Here is a 20505-nt window from a genome sequence, read left to right on the forward strand (position 1 = left end):
TGTCTTGTGTAACTCGGCGTAAGCCACTTGATTGTTTGTTTCTTATTTACAAAGCCAAGTTTGAGAAGGAACATCAGTCTGTTTTTTTTTCAGAATGCAAACAGACCAGAGATATCCAACATTGGTCAAATTTTACAAAAGAGTGTATACAGGAACTTCGAGATCACTGGTTTGAGTCCCGGTCATGCAGCTTGCCGTCAGTTGCCAGAGCCCAGAGAGAGCACAATTTGCCTTGCTCTCTCTGGGTGGGTACAGTAGATAGGGATCTTTCCCTACATCACTCCTAGGGTGATGTCGATCAGCACAAGGCTGTGTCTGTGAGCTGCTGTATCAGAACTACGGGTGTAATGGTACCAAAACTTCACAGTTAGATTTACACCTAATTATAAACTCCGCGGTTCGGTACATTTTCGGTGCCGTAAAAATATACGTACCATAAATATCCGACACGGCCTGAGCCCCTGCACGTTCTGCCCGACCCAACCCGCCCCATAAACTGTCTTTATGAGTCCATCATGTTTTTATTTAAAAAGCAGTTTGACTTGTTACTTAGCTGTATTGTGATTATCATGCCATAGCTTTATATACAATAAAACTAGCCTTTTTTGTTGACCAATTTCAAGTCGGGCCTCGGGTCCGGTCAGGTTCAAGCAGAGAATCTAAGCTCTAATCGAAACCGAGTCGCTTTCTTTCTTCTGAGCGTTAGCACTGTGATGCTACTCAGTAATGCTGCATCAACAGCAGTTCACAAAGAGGCGGAGTCTGACTTCACATGTATCGGAGGAGGCATGTGCTAGTCTTCACCCTCCTTGTGTTGGGAAATTACTAGTGATAGAGGGAGTCATAACGAGTGGGTTGGGTATTCGGCCTTGTAAATTGGTAAACAAAGGTATTACATTAAAGCAGGGGTGTCCAAACTTTTTTTGTTGGGGGCCAGAAGGAGAAATATATTTGAAGTCACGGGCCACAGACTCTGTAATAAAACACATAATGAAATATACCACTTTAAATAATACATTTTTCTGATTATTTCATTTACACACCATTTTACTTGACTTACTATCTTTATCTTTGACAGAGTTGTGTAAACTAAGATTTTCCAAATTGATGTTTCATTTCATGATGTCTCTTAATATTAAACTCTTAATATTAAACACCTAAATTTTTCTGCACTAGAAATGCGCACCCTCTCCGCTTTTAGACTCTTTGGCCTGTTTTTCTGCGCTAGAAATGAGCACTCTCTCCGCTTTTAGACTCTTTGCCCGGTTTTTCTGCGCTAGAAATGCGCACTCTCTCCGCTTTAAGACTCTTTGGTCCGTTTTTCTGAGCTAGAAATGCGCACTCTCTCCGCTTTTAGACTCTTTGGCCCGTTTCTGGCACCCAGCGTTCAAACTTTGAATCTCACATTATAAAAACCTGTTTAACAGCGGGCCAACTTTCATTCTATTTCTAAAATACCTCGGCCCGCGGGCCATTTGTGGCCCGTTTCCTTTTTTGGAGCGGCCCGCGGGCCGTAGTTTGGACACCCCTGCATTAAAGTCGTATACAGATCCTCGTTAAAAATTGGGGGTCAAGTCTTAGGGAGTTTAGAGTGGCTATGTTTTAATACCATTTTTTTTATTGCTAATATTTATATCGATAATGTATCACAGACGAATATCAGTATGATGTATCGCAATATCGATATTTTGTCCCACCCCTACTGTCACGTCTGGTGCTGTTAGCTCCTCTGTCCCTTCCACATCCAGCTCTAACGGAGGTTCTCAGGTCAACAACTACATTACCCAGAATGCACAACCCGCTGACACCTGCTTCCTCCAGGAAGTCCTGAATACTGATTACTGGCACTATAAAAGAGCACTCCACACAAACACCCACGCCGCGTATTGTAGGTTCTCCTCTTTACAAAGCGTTACTTTATCTCTTGTCTCAGTTTATCTTGTGTATGACCTTGCCTTTGTTTTCTTGACGCCGATTATTGCCTTTGCCTCTGATATTGTATTGCTTGTGTATTACCTGGACTGTGTTTTCACTACTGCCTCTTGGATTACCTCTGACATTGGATCTCTCGTGTACGAACTCTGGACTGTCTCTCATTTATAGTATGGTTTTGTCTTCATTGCTCTGGTTATTGGTGATTACCCATTTTTCTGTATCGACTACGTCTTACATCTGTTTATTTTATAATAAACACAATTTAATCAGTATCTGCACGTGTCTGTATTCTGTGCTCACCATGACACCTACAAGGTAGTGGACAGGCTGTAAATGCAACCGAAAGCTCAATGTTGTTGCTTTTGGTTTCAATCCTGTCTTGTTGTCTTTTTTAGTTGAAGCATTCCTCCGTTCATTCCGTGGCTCAGCAGGAAGTGGCAGGAAGTGGATGTTTATACTCCGCCATTACGAAACGAATGCGACCGCAGGCGTCCTTTAGCAGGGGGGCTGTTTGAACTTAACACCCCTTGTCTATGGTGATTCTTGTGATTAGCGGGAGGCGGCGGGGATGCATCCTTTTTTTGCTTTTCTTTTCTTTGCTGCTCATTCTTATCTCTCACTAGCTCTGTCTCACTTGCTCTATCTCTCTGTATGTCTCTCTGTCTTTCGGTCTTTTCCTCATGTTTCCAAGCTCTACTCACTCTCTGATGTTCTGCCACCAAATGCTAATGAGCTCAACTGGGACACTGGGATGCTAGCGAGAATCGAAGGCGACATCGAATTCTCTGAGACATGTATATATATATATACATGTCTCAGAGAATGAAATACAGAGACTGTTTCTCAGCTGGTTTTCTGGTCTTGTCACTTTGCCGTTGTCCTGAGTCTCGTAGTCTTGCTGCAGATGTTGTCTGATCTTCTGATCTCCTCCAGCCACTGCAGCCTCCCTCTGGGCTCCTCTTTGTTGGGCTAAGTTTCTGCAGCTTCTCTTGTAGACAGTTGGGTAATTCTACTGGCCTCTCTTGTTTTAAGGAGCAGAACAGCGTGACCATTCCAGAACAGCATTTTTTTTTTGTTTTTCTCAGGGACAGCTCAGACCCTTGTTCTGCTCCTTGAGTTTTTCTGTAAACTACCCAAGAGTTGCTGAACTTTGGGGTTGGAGAACTTTCTTTAGAACTAAAAGTTGCCGTCATGGTGTGCACAGAATACAGACACTCGCGGATACAGTAAAAGGGGGAAGTTTATTAACCCTTGTGTGGTGTTCGGGTCTGTGGGACCCGTTTTCATTTTTCATCAAATGATACAAAAAAAATATTTTTTCTAACTGAAACTCATTGGCATTGGCTCATTTTTTGTGAAAAACATATATCAAAACACATTTTCGATAAACACACACTGTACACGCCCCCCCCCCCCCTACACATTTATATTACATTTTATTACATGTTTGGCCAAGGGCTAATAAACATTGCTTCATTTGTAAATTTGAAACTAAACAAATTTTCTACTCATATCTTGAGTTTAATTCATTTTCTTTTACATTTTATTAAAAAAACTAATAAAAAAAAGAGTAGCACTTTTTGAAAGAAATGTAACATAAGAAAGGTAAAGGGCAAATATTAACCATGTAAGCTGTTTATATTGCTTGCAATTTAGGTGAAGCGAGCATGTGTAAAGCATTTTAATGTAGAATTGCTTAATTTTGCTGAATTAAATACAAGTAACAAAGTAAACGAGTTACAAAAATATGAACACCTCACAAGGGGTAAAACACTGGGTAGAGAAACGGGTAGTCGTACAAAAACACTTAGAGCACCGGCAAACAGAAGCAACGTAGGAATAACCATACCATGAGTGATCAAAATAATAAGTAATCAAAAAACGTCATACACAGAAAAATCCACAATCAGAGGTAATCAAAAATCGGCGTAGAGAAAAACAAAAGACAAGGTCATACACGAAATATCAGAGACAAGAAATCAGTAACGCTTTGTAATGAGGTAGAACCACAATACGCGGCACCAAGGAGTTCATGAAGCGCCCTGAAATTCCCTGGGGTAATCAATACTCTGGGCTTCCTGGCGGAAGCAGGTGATGTGTCACGTGCGTGGGTGTGTGCGTGATGTCAGCGTGTGGTGCCTTCTGGGTAGTGTAGTTGTTAGGCTGTAAACTTCCGTTGGAGCTCAGTGTGGAAGGATCAGGAGTGCCTACAGCACCAGACGTGACAGTTGCTTAACTGTCATGTTATGTTCCGGGTCAGTTTCACCCATTTTTAAAGTTTGAAGATCTGGGAAAAATAGTTAAAAGTATTTTTTTTTTCAGTATGAAACTTATTCTGTTTGCCTTAATTATTGCAATCAACATATAATATAAAAATGGTTCATCTCACATATTTGCAATCACCTCCTGCAAAAGCTACTAAAACTAAAACAAAACTGCAATGTTATGTTTTAATGTTGTTGTTACGCCCTCGCTATGTTTTCCTGTGTTTTCCCCGTTTCCTAGTGTGTTTCTCTTGTACTTTTCCATCACGTGTGTGTAATTTGTAGCTCCGCCCCTCGTTACCTGTTTCCCCAGGTGTTCAGTGTTTCATGTTACTATAAATAGCCCTCCTCTGCCACCTTGTCCTCCGTCGGTCTTTGCACCTTCCTCTGTCGTTTGTCTCGCCACGTTTGCTATTGGTTACCACGTCACGTTATTGCTCTTTCTATGTTCTTGTATTTGCACGCTATTGTTTATTTCTAGTCACGTTTATTTCCTGTTTGTTTCTTTGTTTATTTTGTATATATTTACGTATTTATTCCTTTGTATATATATCCCTAGCCCTGTTTAGTTATTATCTGTTTAGCTTAGCTCTTTGTTTGTTTTCCCTGTTTGTTTATGTAGATATATTTATTCGTGATTCCCCTGTTTGTTTATTTGTTTATTTATTTATTAAAGCTTTTGTTCTTACCCGCTTTTAAATCCGCCTCCCGTCTCATCCCAGCGTCACAGTTGTGTAAAAACTACTGTTTTATATGTTGGTCTTTCAAAAGTAATAAAGTAGTGAAACATTAAAAAAGTTTGAACATGTATTTTTTTTTTTAAATAAAAATACAAAATACTTTTTATTTTTTAATTTTTTTAAGTATCCTAATTGAACTATTACCTTTTAGAGGTACACTGAAAAAAAAATGATGCATAAAATTTAGTTTCACAATTTAGTTTTGCAACTTTCTGCATTTGCTTTTTTTAAGTAAATTTAATTTCAGATTAATGTAAGTAACTTCAACTCGGTTTCAAGACTTAAATGTTGCACAGAGTAAAGTGAACTGAACTTCAGTCAATCCTTTCTTTTAGTAAACTTTACTTCATTTCTGCATACAATATTACCTAATTACAATTACTCAATTTATACAACATTACCTAGTTATAATGACTTAATTTTAACGATATTACCTAATTACAATTACTTTATCATACAATATTACCTTATTACAATTACTTAATTTATACAATATTATTATATATAATTTTAGTTAAAACACACATTCAAATATTTACATAATCTCAAAGATTTATTTTGTAAACAGACCAAGACTCACTGTCTCAACACATAGATGGCATTTAATACATTCTTTTTAGTTTACCAGTATAAAGAATGTATTACATGCCATCCATGTGTTGAGACAGTGTAATGTGTGTGTTTTGACTATAAATATTTAAACTTTTAAACAGGTATTATAATATATTATGTATCATAAATTATTTTAGTAATATTGTATAAATGAAGTAATTGTAATTAGGTAATATTGTATGCAGAAATGAAGTAAAGTTTACTAAAAGAAAGGATTGATTTAGTAAAAAATTAATTAATTAAAGTTTACTAAAAGAAAGGATTGATTCAGTAAAAAATTAATTAATTAAAGTTTACTAAAAGAAAGGATTGATTCAGTAAAAAATTAATTAATTAAAGTTTACTAAAAGAAAGGATTGATTTAGTAAAAAATTAATTAATTAAAGTTTACTAAAAGAAAGGATTGATTTAGTAAAAAATTAATTAATTAAAGTTTACTAAAAGAAAGGATTGATTCAGTAAAAAATTAATTAATTAAAGTTTACTAAAAGAAAGGATTGATTCAGTAAAAAATTAATTAATTAAAGTTTACTAAAAGAAAGGATTGATTTAGTAAAAAAAAGGAAGTAAAGTTTACTAAAAGAAAGGATTGATTCAGTAAAAATAAAGGAAGTAAAGTTTACTAAAAGAAAGGATTGATTCAGTAAAAAAATAATTAATTAAAGTTTACTAAAAGAAAGGATTGATTCAGTAAAAAATAATTAATTAAAGTTTACTAAAAGTAAGGATTGATTTAGTAAAAATAAATGAAGTAAAGTTTTCTAAAAGAAAGGATTGATTCAGTAAAAATAAATAAAGTAAAGTTTACTAAAAGAAAGGATTGATTCAGTAAAAATAAATTTAGTAAAGTTTACTAAAAGAAAGGATTGATTCAGTAAAAATAAATGAAGTAAAGTTTACTAAAAGAAAGGATTGATTCAGTAAAAATAAATTAAGTACAGTTTACTAAAAGAAAGGATTGATTCAGTAAAAATAAATGGAGTAAAGTTTACTAAAAGAAAGGATTGATTCAGTAAAAATAAATGAAGTAAAGTTTACTAAAAGAAAGGATTGATTCAGTAAAATTAAATAAAGTAAAGTTTACTAAAAGAAAGGATTGATTCAGTAAAATTAAATAAAGTAAAGTTTACTAAAAGAAAGGATTGATTCAGTAAAAATAAATGAAGTAAAGTTCTCTTAAAGAAAGGATTTACTGAAGTTCAGTTATTCAGTTATTTACTCTCTGTAACATTTAAGTCTTGAAACCGAGTTGAATTTCAATTTTATCTGAAATTAAATTTACTTAAAAAAAGCGATTGCAGAAAGTTGCAAAACTTTTTTTTAAGTACATTTTACTCATCATTTTTTTTCAATATAGGGAATCGACTGATGGAATCCATTTGTTATAAAAAAAAAGTGAAAATATACAGGTACAAAATTCATCATTCTACTTCCTGTAATTAAAGGAATGTATCATTTAGCCCTATTCACCCTATTCTTCTTCTAGCGGTTGGCAATACTTTTCTGATATAAGAGGGGAGAAAGGTAGCGATGCCCCTTGGTTTGGCTCCATTCACCCAATTCTCTAGTATGGCTCTAAAATGGGATTAAATAGCAGCAAATCAGGCGTGAAAGTAGAATAATTTTAAAGACAAAGGATAGCTGGTGATGGCTTGAGGTGAAGGTGATGAGTCTGCTGATATAACTTTTTTTTAAGCTTACTTTTCTGGATTTAGAGGCACAATTAGGTCAATATCTTTGCTGATTCAGTCATTCAGGTTCAGCCGGTGTATTTAAACACTGAAATCAGCAGGGTCTGAAATCCCACTGTTGTAAACTCTGTTCAGTGCTTTTGTCTGATGCAGTTTGGGTTTCTAATCCTATCATCTGCAAACACACAGGCGGCTGCTGCAGGTTTTCACGCAGGTTTCCAGCTTGCAGAGCAGGTGCAGCCAATCAGCTGACTGAAGACTGAGAGCAGCTGATTAAACAAGTCAAATCAATTAAGCTTTATGGATAACAGTGTTAATTCCGACAAGAAATTTTGATTTAGTTTTAGTCCTAGTCTTGTGACGAAAATAGCATTTAGTTTTAGTCATGATTTAGTCATCTAAAATGTTTTTAGTTTTAGTCTAGTTTTAGTCGACTAAGTATCATAAGAATATAGTCGACTAAAATGTAAAGGGTGTAAATGTAAATGCTTTTTCATCAGTTCCCTTAAATTATTAACTATACGTTTATAAAAAAAAAAAAAAAAATTCATTAACCATGTGTTGTGTAATATTGTAATGTTTAAATGTAAATTATATTTATATTTATATATATATGATTTAATAAATATTATTATTGTAGGTATGTGACTATAAATATTTCACACTTACAATGTTGTTTTAGAAATTAGGTCCTAAAACATTTGAATGGTTAAATTATAGTTTGAACAGAGCTGTAGACGTAAAAATACAGCTTTTAAAGGATCTAGTTTTATCTCCAACACTATGTCAGCTGTGTTTACAGTTAAAACCTGCTCGGGTTTTGTCCTGGGTTACGTCAGGACACACCACACACCCCCCATCCCCCCCCCCCCAACCCCCGCCAATGCGTCCGCCACGATCTTACCTTCAAAACGAGTCCAAACTTAAGAGAATCCATCAATCCAGTCTCCTGTAAACCCCATTTATATACAACCAGCGCTTGAAATAATTTCAGGCAGAAAGAAATTCACATAAATTTTAACTCCTATGGTGGCCGAGAAAGCCCAGCGCAGTGCAAATTGAAAAGCGCTGCAAAAGCACAAAACACATCCATCAAAATTACAACACAGGCGCAAAAAACGCGCTGCAAATAGAAAAACGCGCTGCAAATACAACCACAACACAACGGAAGTGAGTCACAACACAACGGAATTTTCCCGGGGGACCTTAAAAGATACTGTACCAGCTAAGCTGCATCTTCAGTAACGTCTCGGACTTCACTATGTGTACAAAGGACAATAAGTGGCAAACAAGGCGTTTTGTGAAGCAGAACTTTTAATAATATGCACACAACCGTGGTAATCACAGGTAATAAACATAACTTACTTTTCAGAAGCTTGTTTGCCACTTATTGTCCTTTGTATACAGCTGGTACAGCATCTTTTAAGGTCCCCCGGGAAAATTCCGTTGTGTTGTGACTCACTTCCTTTGTGTTGTGGTTGTATTTGCAGCGCGTTTTTCTATTTGCTGCGCCTGTGTTGTAATTTTGATGGATGTGTTTTGTGCTTTTGCAGCGCTTTTCAATTTGCACTGCGCTGGGCTTTCTCGGCCACCGTAAACTCCTCATTAAAAGCGTTTTAACAAAAGTAACAAAAATATGAACACCACACAAGGGTTAAGATCAGATCACCTGTTTAATCCCACAGTGAGAAACATTTAGTTAGTGTTAAAGCAGGAACAGGTCAGAAAGGCAAAAAAAAAGTAGTAGCATAAATATAACAATAAAATAAGTAAATATATATTAACCCAAAAATGTTTGTATAAAGTTCCTTACAGCACTTTTTCATACGTTTCTCACTTTAACTCATAAACTCTGTGAGTACATCCTGGACGTCCAGGGCGTTTTGAGTTCCTGAGCTCATCACTGCACTCTTTTTTTTCCCAGAATGTACCAAACTGGCCTCTTCTGGCATCTCTCCATCTCTCCACTATCTCTCTCTGATGTATTTCTTCTTTTTTCAGGCTAATGATGGTCTGTTTCTCTTTCACTGAGAGCTCCTTTAACTGCTTGTTAAATGATGTGGTTTTGGGTTCAACAGCTTTAGAAGGCAAATGTCACACCTGGAATCAACTCCAGACCTTTTACCTGCTTAACTGATGATGGATTAATGAGGGATTAACTTTTGAGGTAATTTGTCCAATTACTTTTGAGCCTCGGGAATGAGGAGGCTTTGTATTAAAAAATGTAGAAAAATGGTTGTAATTCCTGAACAAATCATAGAAAATTGAATTGAATTAAACATAAAAAAGTCTAAACATTAGCCCTTGTGTGGTGTTCATATTTTTTTGTTACTGGTTTACTTTGTTACTTGTATTTATTTCAGCAAAATTAAGCAATTTTACATTAAAATGCTTTACACATGCTCGCTTCACCTAAATTACAAGCAATATAAACAGCTTACATGGTTAATATTTGCCCTTTACCTTTCTTATGTTACATTTCTTTCAAAAAGTGCTACTCTTTTTTTATTAGTTTTTTAATAAAATGTAAAAGAAAATGAATTAAACTCAAGATATGAGTAGAAAATTTGTTTAGTTTCAAATTTACAAATGAAGCAATGTTTATTAGCCCTTGGCCAAACATACTGTATGTAATATAAATGTGTAGGGGGGGGGGGGGGGTGTACAGTGTGTGTTTATGGAAAATGTGTTTTGATATTTATGTTTCTCACAAAAAATGAGCCAATGCCAATGAGTTTGAGTTAGAAAATATTTTTTTAGTATCATTTGATGAAAAATGAAAACGGGTCCCACAGACCCGAACACCACACAAGGGTTAATTTCATCTAGTTTTTTTTATTTCAAATCATGTAGCTGTATGTGTGTGTGTATTTTGCATGTGGATTTTGTGTGTGTGTGTGTGTTTGTGTTTATTGTGTGTGTGTGTGTGTTTGGAGGTTTGGAGGTTAGAGTCGCTGAGGGAAGCGAGTCGTTTATTCAGTGCTGCTCATTTGGACTCGTGGAGCTGCTAAAGCTGTTGATTGTCTACGTTCAGAAAGCACTAGCGCTCTGTGTATCTCTAGGGCTCTCGCGCTCTGTCTCTCTCTCTCGCGCTCTCTCGCTCTCTCTCTTTCATTTATTTATTCTCTCTCTTCTTTCCAAGCTGCTTCAGAGGCCGAGCTGTCAGCTCTTTACTCAAATCTCCACCGCGCTCTCGCTCCACTAAAGCTAGCAGTTGCCAGGACTTGGAAGGCAACTGCTGGTTCTGGAGTCAAAAAGCGAAGCGAGGCTCTCTGCAACCCGAAAAGAGGCAAAGAGTCATTTCACACCCTGATCTGAGGCCTGTTTCACCTTCTGTAGCTGAGCTGAGACTTTAATAAAGTGCAGAGGTCACCAGTAGGGACTGTAAGATTACCCATACAACCCAAATTCCCTAAAAGTTGGGATAGAATAGAACATATCGTCACTGTCCAATGAAAAACACTTATTAAAATTTTTGACGATTTTTAGTTTTCTACATAATTTCAACAGACAAACTGTCCCTTACACTGTGCCAAAATTTCTTGATGAACGGACCAATAGAAACTCTTAAAAATAACCTGAATATACTTTAAACTCTTTTTACATTAGAGACTTTCATAATAAGTTTACAAGGTTTTTTCTCTCTCCTGTTGCTGTTGTCTCTGCTCTAGGCACGTTGCAATGTTTATTGCTATCTTACACCTCACCAACAGTCTATTTTCTCGCATTCCTCCTGCATTGTTTAAATAGCAATAGTGCTTGTGTATCTACACTGATGGGAGTGGTGGTCTGGAAATTTCTGGAGTATTGCTGGTATATCTTGGCAGCAGAAAACACAGTTGCACCACTGACTGAATACAACCTAGACAGACAGCAGTCAGACAGTCAGATGTTCATTGCTATCTTGGCAGTGAATTGGCAACACACGTACATGCAGCAGTGCACAAACCCATAGTGAGTGCCTGTTGCCAGCTTCGCAAAATCAACAATAAACAGTATGAACAATTGTAACCAAGCAGGTCAGTTTCCTCTGCTTAAAAGCATTGGACACCTCCAGGGACCTGCACCATTAAAATAGCAATCCACCAAAGTCTTAAAGGAAATGATGAGCAAGTGACACGCTGATTGGTTTATTGGTTTAATGTTATGTCCAAAAAAAAAACAACCCATGATTAATTGATTAGTAATTAATAAGAATTAGTACATGCCTTTTGAGAGTTTCAAGCTGTGCAAAGTGTACTTTTCCCGTCGTTATGATAGCAAAGACACACTGACACGCCCTAAATCAAGCTAAAGATAGCTAAAATAGAGCCCAGAGACTCAATTAGAACCCAAAATCAGTGACATATCTCAAAAAAAAAACAAAAAAAAAACGTCGGGACAGGGCCAACAAAATGCTGAAAAAGTGAAAAAGTAAATGGTACTAATAGAAATATATATAAGTACTTGTTTCTGGAAGTGTTCCTGAGCACATGCAGTGATTTTCCCTTCAGACTTATGTTTTTAATGCAGTCGCCTGAGGGCCTGAAGATCACCAGCATTCAATACTGACTGTTGACCTTCTCTCTTATTCACAGTAATTTCTCTAAAAGATTCTCTAAAAGCTATTCTAGCAGCTCTAGTCCCTGTAGAAAAGTGTTGCCAATAGAATAGGACTCTCTGAAGCAGACCATTTTTAGACCATTAAGATACTGGCCCCATGCCTAAAGCCAGGAGTGGGCTATGAAGGGGTATAAAGCCCCCAGTATTGAGCTGTGGAGCAGTGAAACTGTGTTCTGTAAAATAATGGTGCTCCATCCAATACTTTTGAGTTGGATGAGTTGGAAACATGTGCTACTGTTGTGTTTTTGTCCCTGTCTCCTCCCTGTCTCTGCCCTAGCCCCACCCTAGCCATTAGTGTTGTCACCTTGTGTCTTGTTTGTAACCCCGCCCCCTCATTAGCGGTCCTCACACTTCTTGTGTATAAATAGCCCCTTGTATGAGTGTTTCCTTGTCGAGTCTTTTGTATCTGTGTCGTCTGTATTTGCGTGTACCAGTTTTGTAGTTTGTGTTCCTTGAATCTGTTTCTTCAGTCCGGGTCTGTTTTGTTAAGTAAGTGTGCCAAGTTTGTTAATTTTATATTCTTAGTGTTATTCTAGTTTTTTTCTGTTTCTTGTTTGTTTAGTTAAGCTTAGTTTTGTTCTTAGTTTTTTTGCGCTACCCATGTTTTTCTGTTTTTTTCATTCATCTTGTACTATTCTATTAATTAAATTGAAATATTATATATCTGCACTTACGTCCACCCTTCTCATCTGTAACATGCACTTGTGGCAGAATGCAATCAAATGTTCACAGCTTGTATAGCTTAGTTACAGATACAGGTCTGCAAAAAAAAGAAACCACTTAAATATGATTCTTCTATGAGTTTCTTCTTCTGATTTTACCAAATTAAAAACCTCTGGAATATAATCAAGAGAAAGATGGATGATCACAAGCCATCAAACCACCAAACTGAACTGCTTGAACTTTTGCACCAGGAGTAAAGCAGCATAAAGTTATCCAAAAGCAGTGTGTAAGACTGGTGGAGGAGAACATGATGCCAAGATACATGTTTAAAACTGGGATGATTAAAACCAGGGTTATTCCACCAAATATTGATTTCTGAACTCTTAAAACTTTATCAATATGAACTGTAATGCAATTTTTCTTTTATATAAGGTCTGAAACCTGCATCTTTTTTTTTCAGCCATTTCTCATTTTCTGCAAATAAATGCTCTAAATGACAATATTTGAAATTTAAGAGAAATGTTGTCTGTAGTTTATAGAATAAAACAATAATGTTCATTTTACTCAAACATAAACCTATACCTATAGCAAAATCAGAGAAACTGATTCAGAAACTGAAGTTAATTTTTTCCAGAGCTGTGTATCTAATGTCTGTCGTATCCCGTATGAAGAGAAGTTAAAAAATGATCTTCCAAAATGGATTACAGATAAAACTCTGAATCACATGACAGTGGTAACTGCAGGGAAACAAAAAAAAAAAAAAATACCAGAAAAATATCAAATATCTATGTTTGTGAGCGGCCGGCCGGGTTTAATGTCAGTTTACTGGACTCCAGCATTAACTTAAATTCTGACGAGATGCCTGCAGATGTAAACGCGTCACACTGATCTGGTATCTCTGAGATCGCTCTCGCTGGTGGTGTCGCTGTTGTTGTTTGAGGATCAGATAAGGATTTTGTTAGCACTAGCTGATCCGGGATCAGCGCGAAAGGGCAGCTTCTAATGTGCAGATGAGGGGATTATCCAGATTATCGCCAAATGTTGTGGGTTCAGATGAGTTCTGGAAGCAGAAAATGGAAGATTATGACAGTGATGTGTGTGTTTATCTAGTCTGTTTCGTGCTGAAAATGACTGGATCGAATTAAAAATGAACAAACACACTTTAAAACTTGGGTTGTTGATTATTAATTTGGCTAATTCTGATTTTGTTTGGATGAAAAGGAACAAAAACACATGAAACACACTTTCAGATTAATGATTTTTTGTCCATGCTGCTTGGTTTTAAGCAGCTCAAACTGGTACCAGAGAAGCCCTTTTGTTTTCTTGGGACCATCTTGAGTTATTTATGTTATTTTCTCAAGAAATCATCAATGTCCAATTTTGTTAAATAAAAAACTCTACCCAAAAGACCCAAAACATGACCACAAAAGCTCTGAATTCCAATGCATAACCTCTAGTAGACCTCTGAAGGTCATATCTATAAACTATAAACGTTATGATCACCATAACCAGAAGCTCCGCCTACTTCTCTACTACACAATACAGTTACTATATATTCACTAATACCACTTTACTACAACTTTACTACTGTACACAACACAAGCCTTATGTTCACCATGTCCAGAAGAAGCTCCGCCCACTTCTCTACTACACAATACAGAGTTACTATATTCACTAATACCACTTACAACTTTACTACTGTACACAACACAAGCCTTATGTTCACCATGACCAGAAGCTCCGCCCACTTCTCTACTACACAATACAGAGTTACTATATTCACTAATACCACTTACAACTTTACTACTGTACACAACACAAGCCTTATGTTCACCATGACCAGAAGAAGCTCCGCCCACTTCTCTACTACAATACAGAGTTACTATATTCACTAATACCACTTACAACTTTACTACTGTACACAACACAAGCCTTATGTTCACCATTACCAGAACCCCCGCCCACTTCTATACTTGTCAGTGTCAAGAACTTTTTTTTTTCTAATTTTTACCCTATTTTCTCCCAATTTACATGGCCAATTACCCAACCCACTTATTAGGACTCCCCCTATCACTACTAATGCCCCAACACAAGGAGGGTGAAGACTAGCACACACCTCCTCCGATACATGTGAATTCAGCCACCGCCTCTTTTTAAACTGCTGCTGATGCAGCATTACAGAGTAGCATCACAGCGCTAACACTCGGAGGAAAGCGCAGCAAATCGGTTCTGATACATCAGCTCACAGACGCAGCTTTGTGCTGATCCACATCACCCTAGGAGTGATGAGGGAAAAGAGGGCCATCTACTGTACCCACCCAGAGAGAGCAAGGCCAAATGTGCTCTCTCAGGGCTCCAGTAGCAGTAGGGCAAGCTACATGAACAGGATTCGAACCAGGAATCTCCTGATCATAGTGGCAGCGTCTAAGTTCGCTGGACCACTAGAAGTCCAGTTAAAAAAAAAAAAAAAAAAAAACATCAAAAACAATATGATGATAAAACTTGCTCTCATCAGGATTGCCCCAGGAAAGGAAAGAAGTGCAAGAGTTCCCTCTGTTGTACAGGATAAGTTCATCAAAAGTTACCAACCTCAGAAACTGCAAGTTTTTGATTGATACTGTATATTAATAAGTATTATATGCAATCTAAAGAAGACAAAGGAATTGTAAGAAATGTCAGATTTACTTTGATATTATGGAAAAAGCAATATTACACAATATAGTTTTAAAAAGGCTGCAGCTTCAAGTAATGTCTTGTTGTTTGATCGCCTGACCCCCTTTAATATGATATATTAGTGATAAAGCAGAAGATCAGAGCATAGCAGAGTTTATTGGTTGTCTCCGAGCACAGTTTATGATCGAGCGAACCCCATCTTGACCCACAGGCCCGGATCTCTCGCTCAGCAGTGAGGAAAGTCTTTTGAAGTGTCCAGGTTCACCACGCTGAGCAGACCTGCTACCTCCGGCGGTGTGGAGCTCGGCCAGGCTGCATACAGATAGATGACGGCGGAGCGGCGCTTCGATATATAAAGCTCATCTCGGTATACAGCAGATACAGCAGGAGGCTGTAATGAAGTCGGGGGGATGGGGGAAGGGGGACGGGGGACGGGCAGCTAATATATATGCAGCTCCTGTTTCTAGATCTCGGTTTGGTCATGCAATATATGGACGGAAGTGATAGCAGCAGTGTGTAGTCATTAAGGATTGATGGCATACATTTCGCTGTGGAGACATATAGTATATACAGTTGGTGACCTATATTGCAGCAGAGTAACCTATATTCCTGCAGACGTCACAAGTCATTTGTCCTTTTGAATTGGAGTCTGGATTCGTTTCGTCTTGTGACTCGGTATCATCTTCAACAACACAGTGCAAATCAGTTCGTCTGCAAATGTCACTGAGCTTCTTCACAGTGTTGTGAGTTGGGTCAGCATATTTTTAAAATTGTAAGAATAAAAAACTGTAAGATTGTAAAACTAGAAGACTAACAAACCAGAGACACGACAAAAACACGACAGGACAACGATGAAACATGCAGACACGACAGGGTCAAAAAAAAAAAGCATGACAGAAGACAAAGGAACACATGGAATATATATACAAAGTAAGAAACAGGGAACACCTGGGGAAGGAAATGAGGTGGCAGGGTACCTTCCAGAGGTGCAGAGAGAGAGGGAGAACAGAAGAAACAGACAAGGACTAGACAAGAACGGGGAAAGAACTAAGACAAAAGGGTAGAACCAGGAGCTAGGGCCTGTTACAGAGAAAGGAGTGCGTACACATGAGGACCGGACAGGAGACTGGACAGGTGATGGGAACGAGGACTGGACAGGGAACACATACTGGGACTGGACAGGGGACAAATTCTGTGACTGGACAGGGGACACATACTGGGACTGAACAGGGGGTGAGACAAGGAGGAGATGGGAACAGGGAGTGGACAATAGACAGAAAGAGAGACTGTACAAGAGGAGGAAATGCGGACTGGAAAAGAGACTGGACAGGAGATAGCAATGGAGACTGCGCAGGAGACAGAAGTAGAGACTGGACAGGAGTGAGGACAAAAGCTGGAAACAGAGACTGGGCAGGAGACAGAAACAGAGACTGGACAGGGGACAGGAAAGAGGACTTGCATTTGCATCCTGTCTCGTTCGTGTTTTGGTTCAGTTTTATTTTCCATTTAAATAAAAGAACAATACACGTTAATTAATCGTAATGATGTATATGTTTATTTGTTGAAATATCGTAATATCGTAATTATGTATATGTTTGTACGTTAATTTATCATAATCATGTAATAATTGATTTATCGTAATGATATGATATGATATGTTCATATGCTGATTCATTTTAATGATGTATATGTTTTAATCATTGATTTATCGTAATGATGTAAATGTTCATAAGCTGATTTATCATAATTATGTATGTTTAATCATTGATTCATCGTAATGATGTATATGTTCGTACGTTAATTATCATAATGATGTAATCATTGATTTATCATGATGATGTAATCATTGATTTATCATAATGATGTAATAATTGATTTATCGTAATGATGTATATGTTCGTAGGTTAATTTATCATAATGATGTAATCATTGATTTATCGTAATGATGTATATGTTTATTCATTGATTTATCGTAATGATGTAATCATTGATTTATCGTAATGATGTATATGTTTATTCATTGATTTATCGTAATGATGTATACGTTCGTACATTAATATATCGTAATGATTTAATCATTGATTTATCGTAATGATGTATATGTTCATAAGCTGATTTATCGTAATGATGTATGTTTATTCATTGATTTATCGTAACGATGTATATGTTCGTACGTTAATATTTTGTAATGATGTAATCATTGATTTATCGTAATGATGTATGTTTATTCATTGATTTATCGTAATGATGTATATGTTCGTACATTAATATATCGTAATGATTTAATCATTGATTTATCGTAATGATGTATATGTTCATAAGCTGATTTATCGTAATGATGTATGTTTATTCATTGATTTATCGTAACGATGTATATGTTCGTACGTTAATATTTTGTAATGATGTAATCATTGATTTATCGTAATGATGTATGTTTATTCATTGATTTATCGTAATGATGTATATGTTTGTACGTTAATATTTTGTAATGATGTAATCATTGATTTATCGTAACGATTTATATGTTTATTCATTGATTTATCGTAACGATGTATATGTTCGTACGTTAATATTTTGTAATGATGTATATGTTCGTACGTTAATATTTTGTAATGATGTAATCATTGATTTATCGTAACGATTTATATGTTCGTACATCAGTATATCATAATGATATATATGTTGATGTCTGTTTCCTGTGTTTGTTTTGCAGATGAAGTCGACGGAAGTGGACCAGGGCCTTTTCACAGACAGCTACTGCAAAGTGTGCAGTGCTCAGCTCATCTCCGAGTCTCAGAGAGTCGCCCACTACGAGGTCAGTGCGGACCCTCCGTCTGTCTGTTTGCCCTTTCTGCCCATCTGTCCATCTCTCCATCTGTTGGCCTGCCCAGGCATCTGTCTGTCTGTCTGTCTGTCTGTGTGTCTGTCTGTGTGTCTGTCTGTGTGTCTGTCTGGCGTGGTCATGCAGAATCAGAGCGGTGGGGTTTTCCTACGGGCCTGGCGGTCGAGAGCCGGATTGGAGCGTGAGTTAAGCTGAAAGTTATTTTAAGGTCAGGAGAATAACGCTGGCGCTGATGTGTGCTGACAAGGTAACGCAAGTTCAGTGTGTGTGCGCCTCGCTCTGGCTCTCTCCGCTGAATTAACGTCCTCACCAACAGCTGTACCACCAATAGCTGACTTTTTACCCTTTCATAGCGAAAGAAGTTGTTGGAATGGTTGTTGAAAAGCTTTATATGTGTGACTATATATGTAATGATATATTTAAAGAAGAACTTCAGTGTGAAATGAACTTGGGCTGTAGTGAAACACGATAACGTGTAAAAAAAAAAAAATGATATTCCACCTCTGCTCTCCCCCAGCATTCCCAAATACAGCGCTTTAAAACTATAACTCTCAAGAAGCTTACAATGCTAGTGATAGGGGCATAAATTTATTAATTTTCATAGCCTAAATTTCCTGCAGTATCTATCTATCTATCTATCTATCTATCTATCTATCTATCTATCTATCTATCTATCTATCTATCTATCTATCTATCTATCTATCTATCTATCTATCTATCTATCTATCTATCTATCTATCTATCTATCTATCTATCTATCTATCTATCTATCAAGCTGCCCATTCAAACAAATCAATATTTTTACATTATTTAACTTCTTTCGTAGAATTCTGAGGATCCTCACATTTAATAAAGGGACTGAGAGCTTTTAAAGTGCACAGCTACTTTATTAAAGTGCACAGCTAATTTACTAAAGTGCGGTTGTTTTAAGCAGGTGTGAAAACAGTAATTGCACTTGGGTGTGGACTAAAACAACCGGACGAAGCCTCTAGAAGTGAACTCTGAAGCAAACTGACCCAGCTATCAAATATACTCCTTTTATTTGAGCTAAGCGGCTGTTCAGGTGCAGTTTAACCTGATTTAATATCCAGATAATTAACTATACCTATGAACAAACACTGGTTCTGCTGGTGCTCACTACTTAGTATCTGGTGCTCACAACTTAGTATGTGGTGCTTACCACTTCTTACCACTTACCACTATCTGGTGCTCACAACTTTTTCGTAAAAAAGTGCACCAAACAAATACACCATGTCCCTTCAGGGGCTCCGTACAAACCAAACCAAAGGGGGAAAACTATACTATAACTATAAACTGATTTAGACCAGAGAAACGAACTACAGGTGTGAAAACAACCTTCATTTCCAGCCTCATCTGTTTTAGCATTCATTTCTGTTTGTGATTTAGATCAACCTACACGTCTGAACCTTCGTGATCTAGCTAACACACAGGACAGCGTGCAGTAGTGTGGTCAGTGTGAGGGTGGGCGTGACGATAAGCGTGTCTGACCGCAGAGTAGTAATCTAAACTAGCATCAGACTGGAATACAGTGGATCTGCTCTGACAGCTGCTGGAGATAACTAGAAGTGAATGTGTGTGTGTATGTGAGTGTATATATATATATATATACATATATATATATATATATATATATATATATATACATATATATATATATATATATATATATATATATATATATATGTATATATATATATGTGTGTGTGTGTGTGTGTGTGTGTGTGTGTGTTAGACAAGTATAAAATATTCATGATGTTTTGGTGCGTTGGTGTGTGCGGAGAGTGTGGCACGTGTCCTGGAGTCTCCTTTGGGTTGGGGTGGGATGTACATGTGTGTGTATGTGTGTGTGTATGTGTGTATGTGTGTTTGTGTGTGTGTGCTGTCTGGAAAGATGTGTTGAGGCACAGTATAGGACCAGTATGGGGAGGAGCTTTAATCCTTATCTCCCACACAAACACACATAAACACTCCACACAAGTACTGAAGTTTTTATAGAACATCAACATATTAGCAGTGATTAGCAGTGATTAGCATGGTGGTGGTGTATGAGGTGTTAGTGTGTGTTGAGCAGGTGGTACAGTGAGTGGATCAGATACAGCAGTGATTAGCATGGTGGTGGTGTATGGGGTGTTAGTGTGTGTTGAGCTGGTGGTACAGTGAGTGGATCAGATACAGCAGTGATTAGCAGTGATTAGCATGGTGGTGGTGTATGAGGTGTTAGTGTGTGTTGAGCTGGTGGTACAGTGAGTGGATCAGATACAGCAGTGATTAGCAGTGATTAGCATGGTGGTGGTGTATGAGGTGTTAGTGAGTGTTGAGCTGGTGGTACAGTGAGTGGATCAGATACAGCAGTGATTAGCAGTGATTAGCATGATGGTGGTGTATGAGGTGTTAGTGAGTGTTGAGCTGGTGGTACAGTGAGTGGATAAGATACAGCAGTGATTAGCAGTGATTAGCATGGT

The 20505-nt window shown here is 37.3% G+C and overlaps 1 protein-coding gene across 1 annotated transcript in view; it reads left to right on the plus strand.

Annotated features, from left to right (window-relative positions):
* The window catches only part of zmat4a (zinc finger, matrin-type 4a), a 217994-nt gene that overhangs the window by 22616 nt on the left and 174873 nt on the right, over window positions 1-20505 (plus strand). Inside the window, exon 2 of the mRNA XM_049470464.1 lies at window positions 17894-17995. Coding sequence (XP_049326421.1) covers window positions 17894-17995 — 102 coding nt within the window. The remainder of the gene's footprint in view (window positions 1-17893; window positions 17996-20505) is intronic.

The sequence above is a fragment of the Astyanax mexicanus genome, chromosome 22 (assembly GCF_023375975.1).
Source record: "Astyanax mexicanus isolate ESR-SI-001 chromosome 22, AstMex3_surface, whole genome shotgun sequence".
Taxonomy (NCBI): domain Eukaryota; kingdom Metazoa; phylum Chordata; class Actinopteri; order Characiformes; family Acestrorhamphidae; genus Astyanax; species Astyanax mexicanus.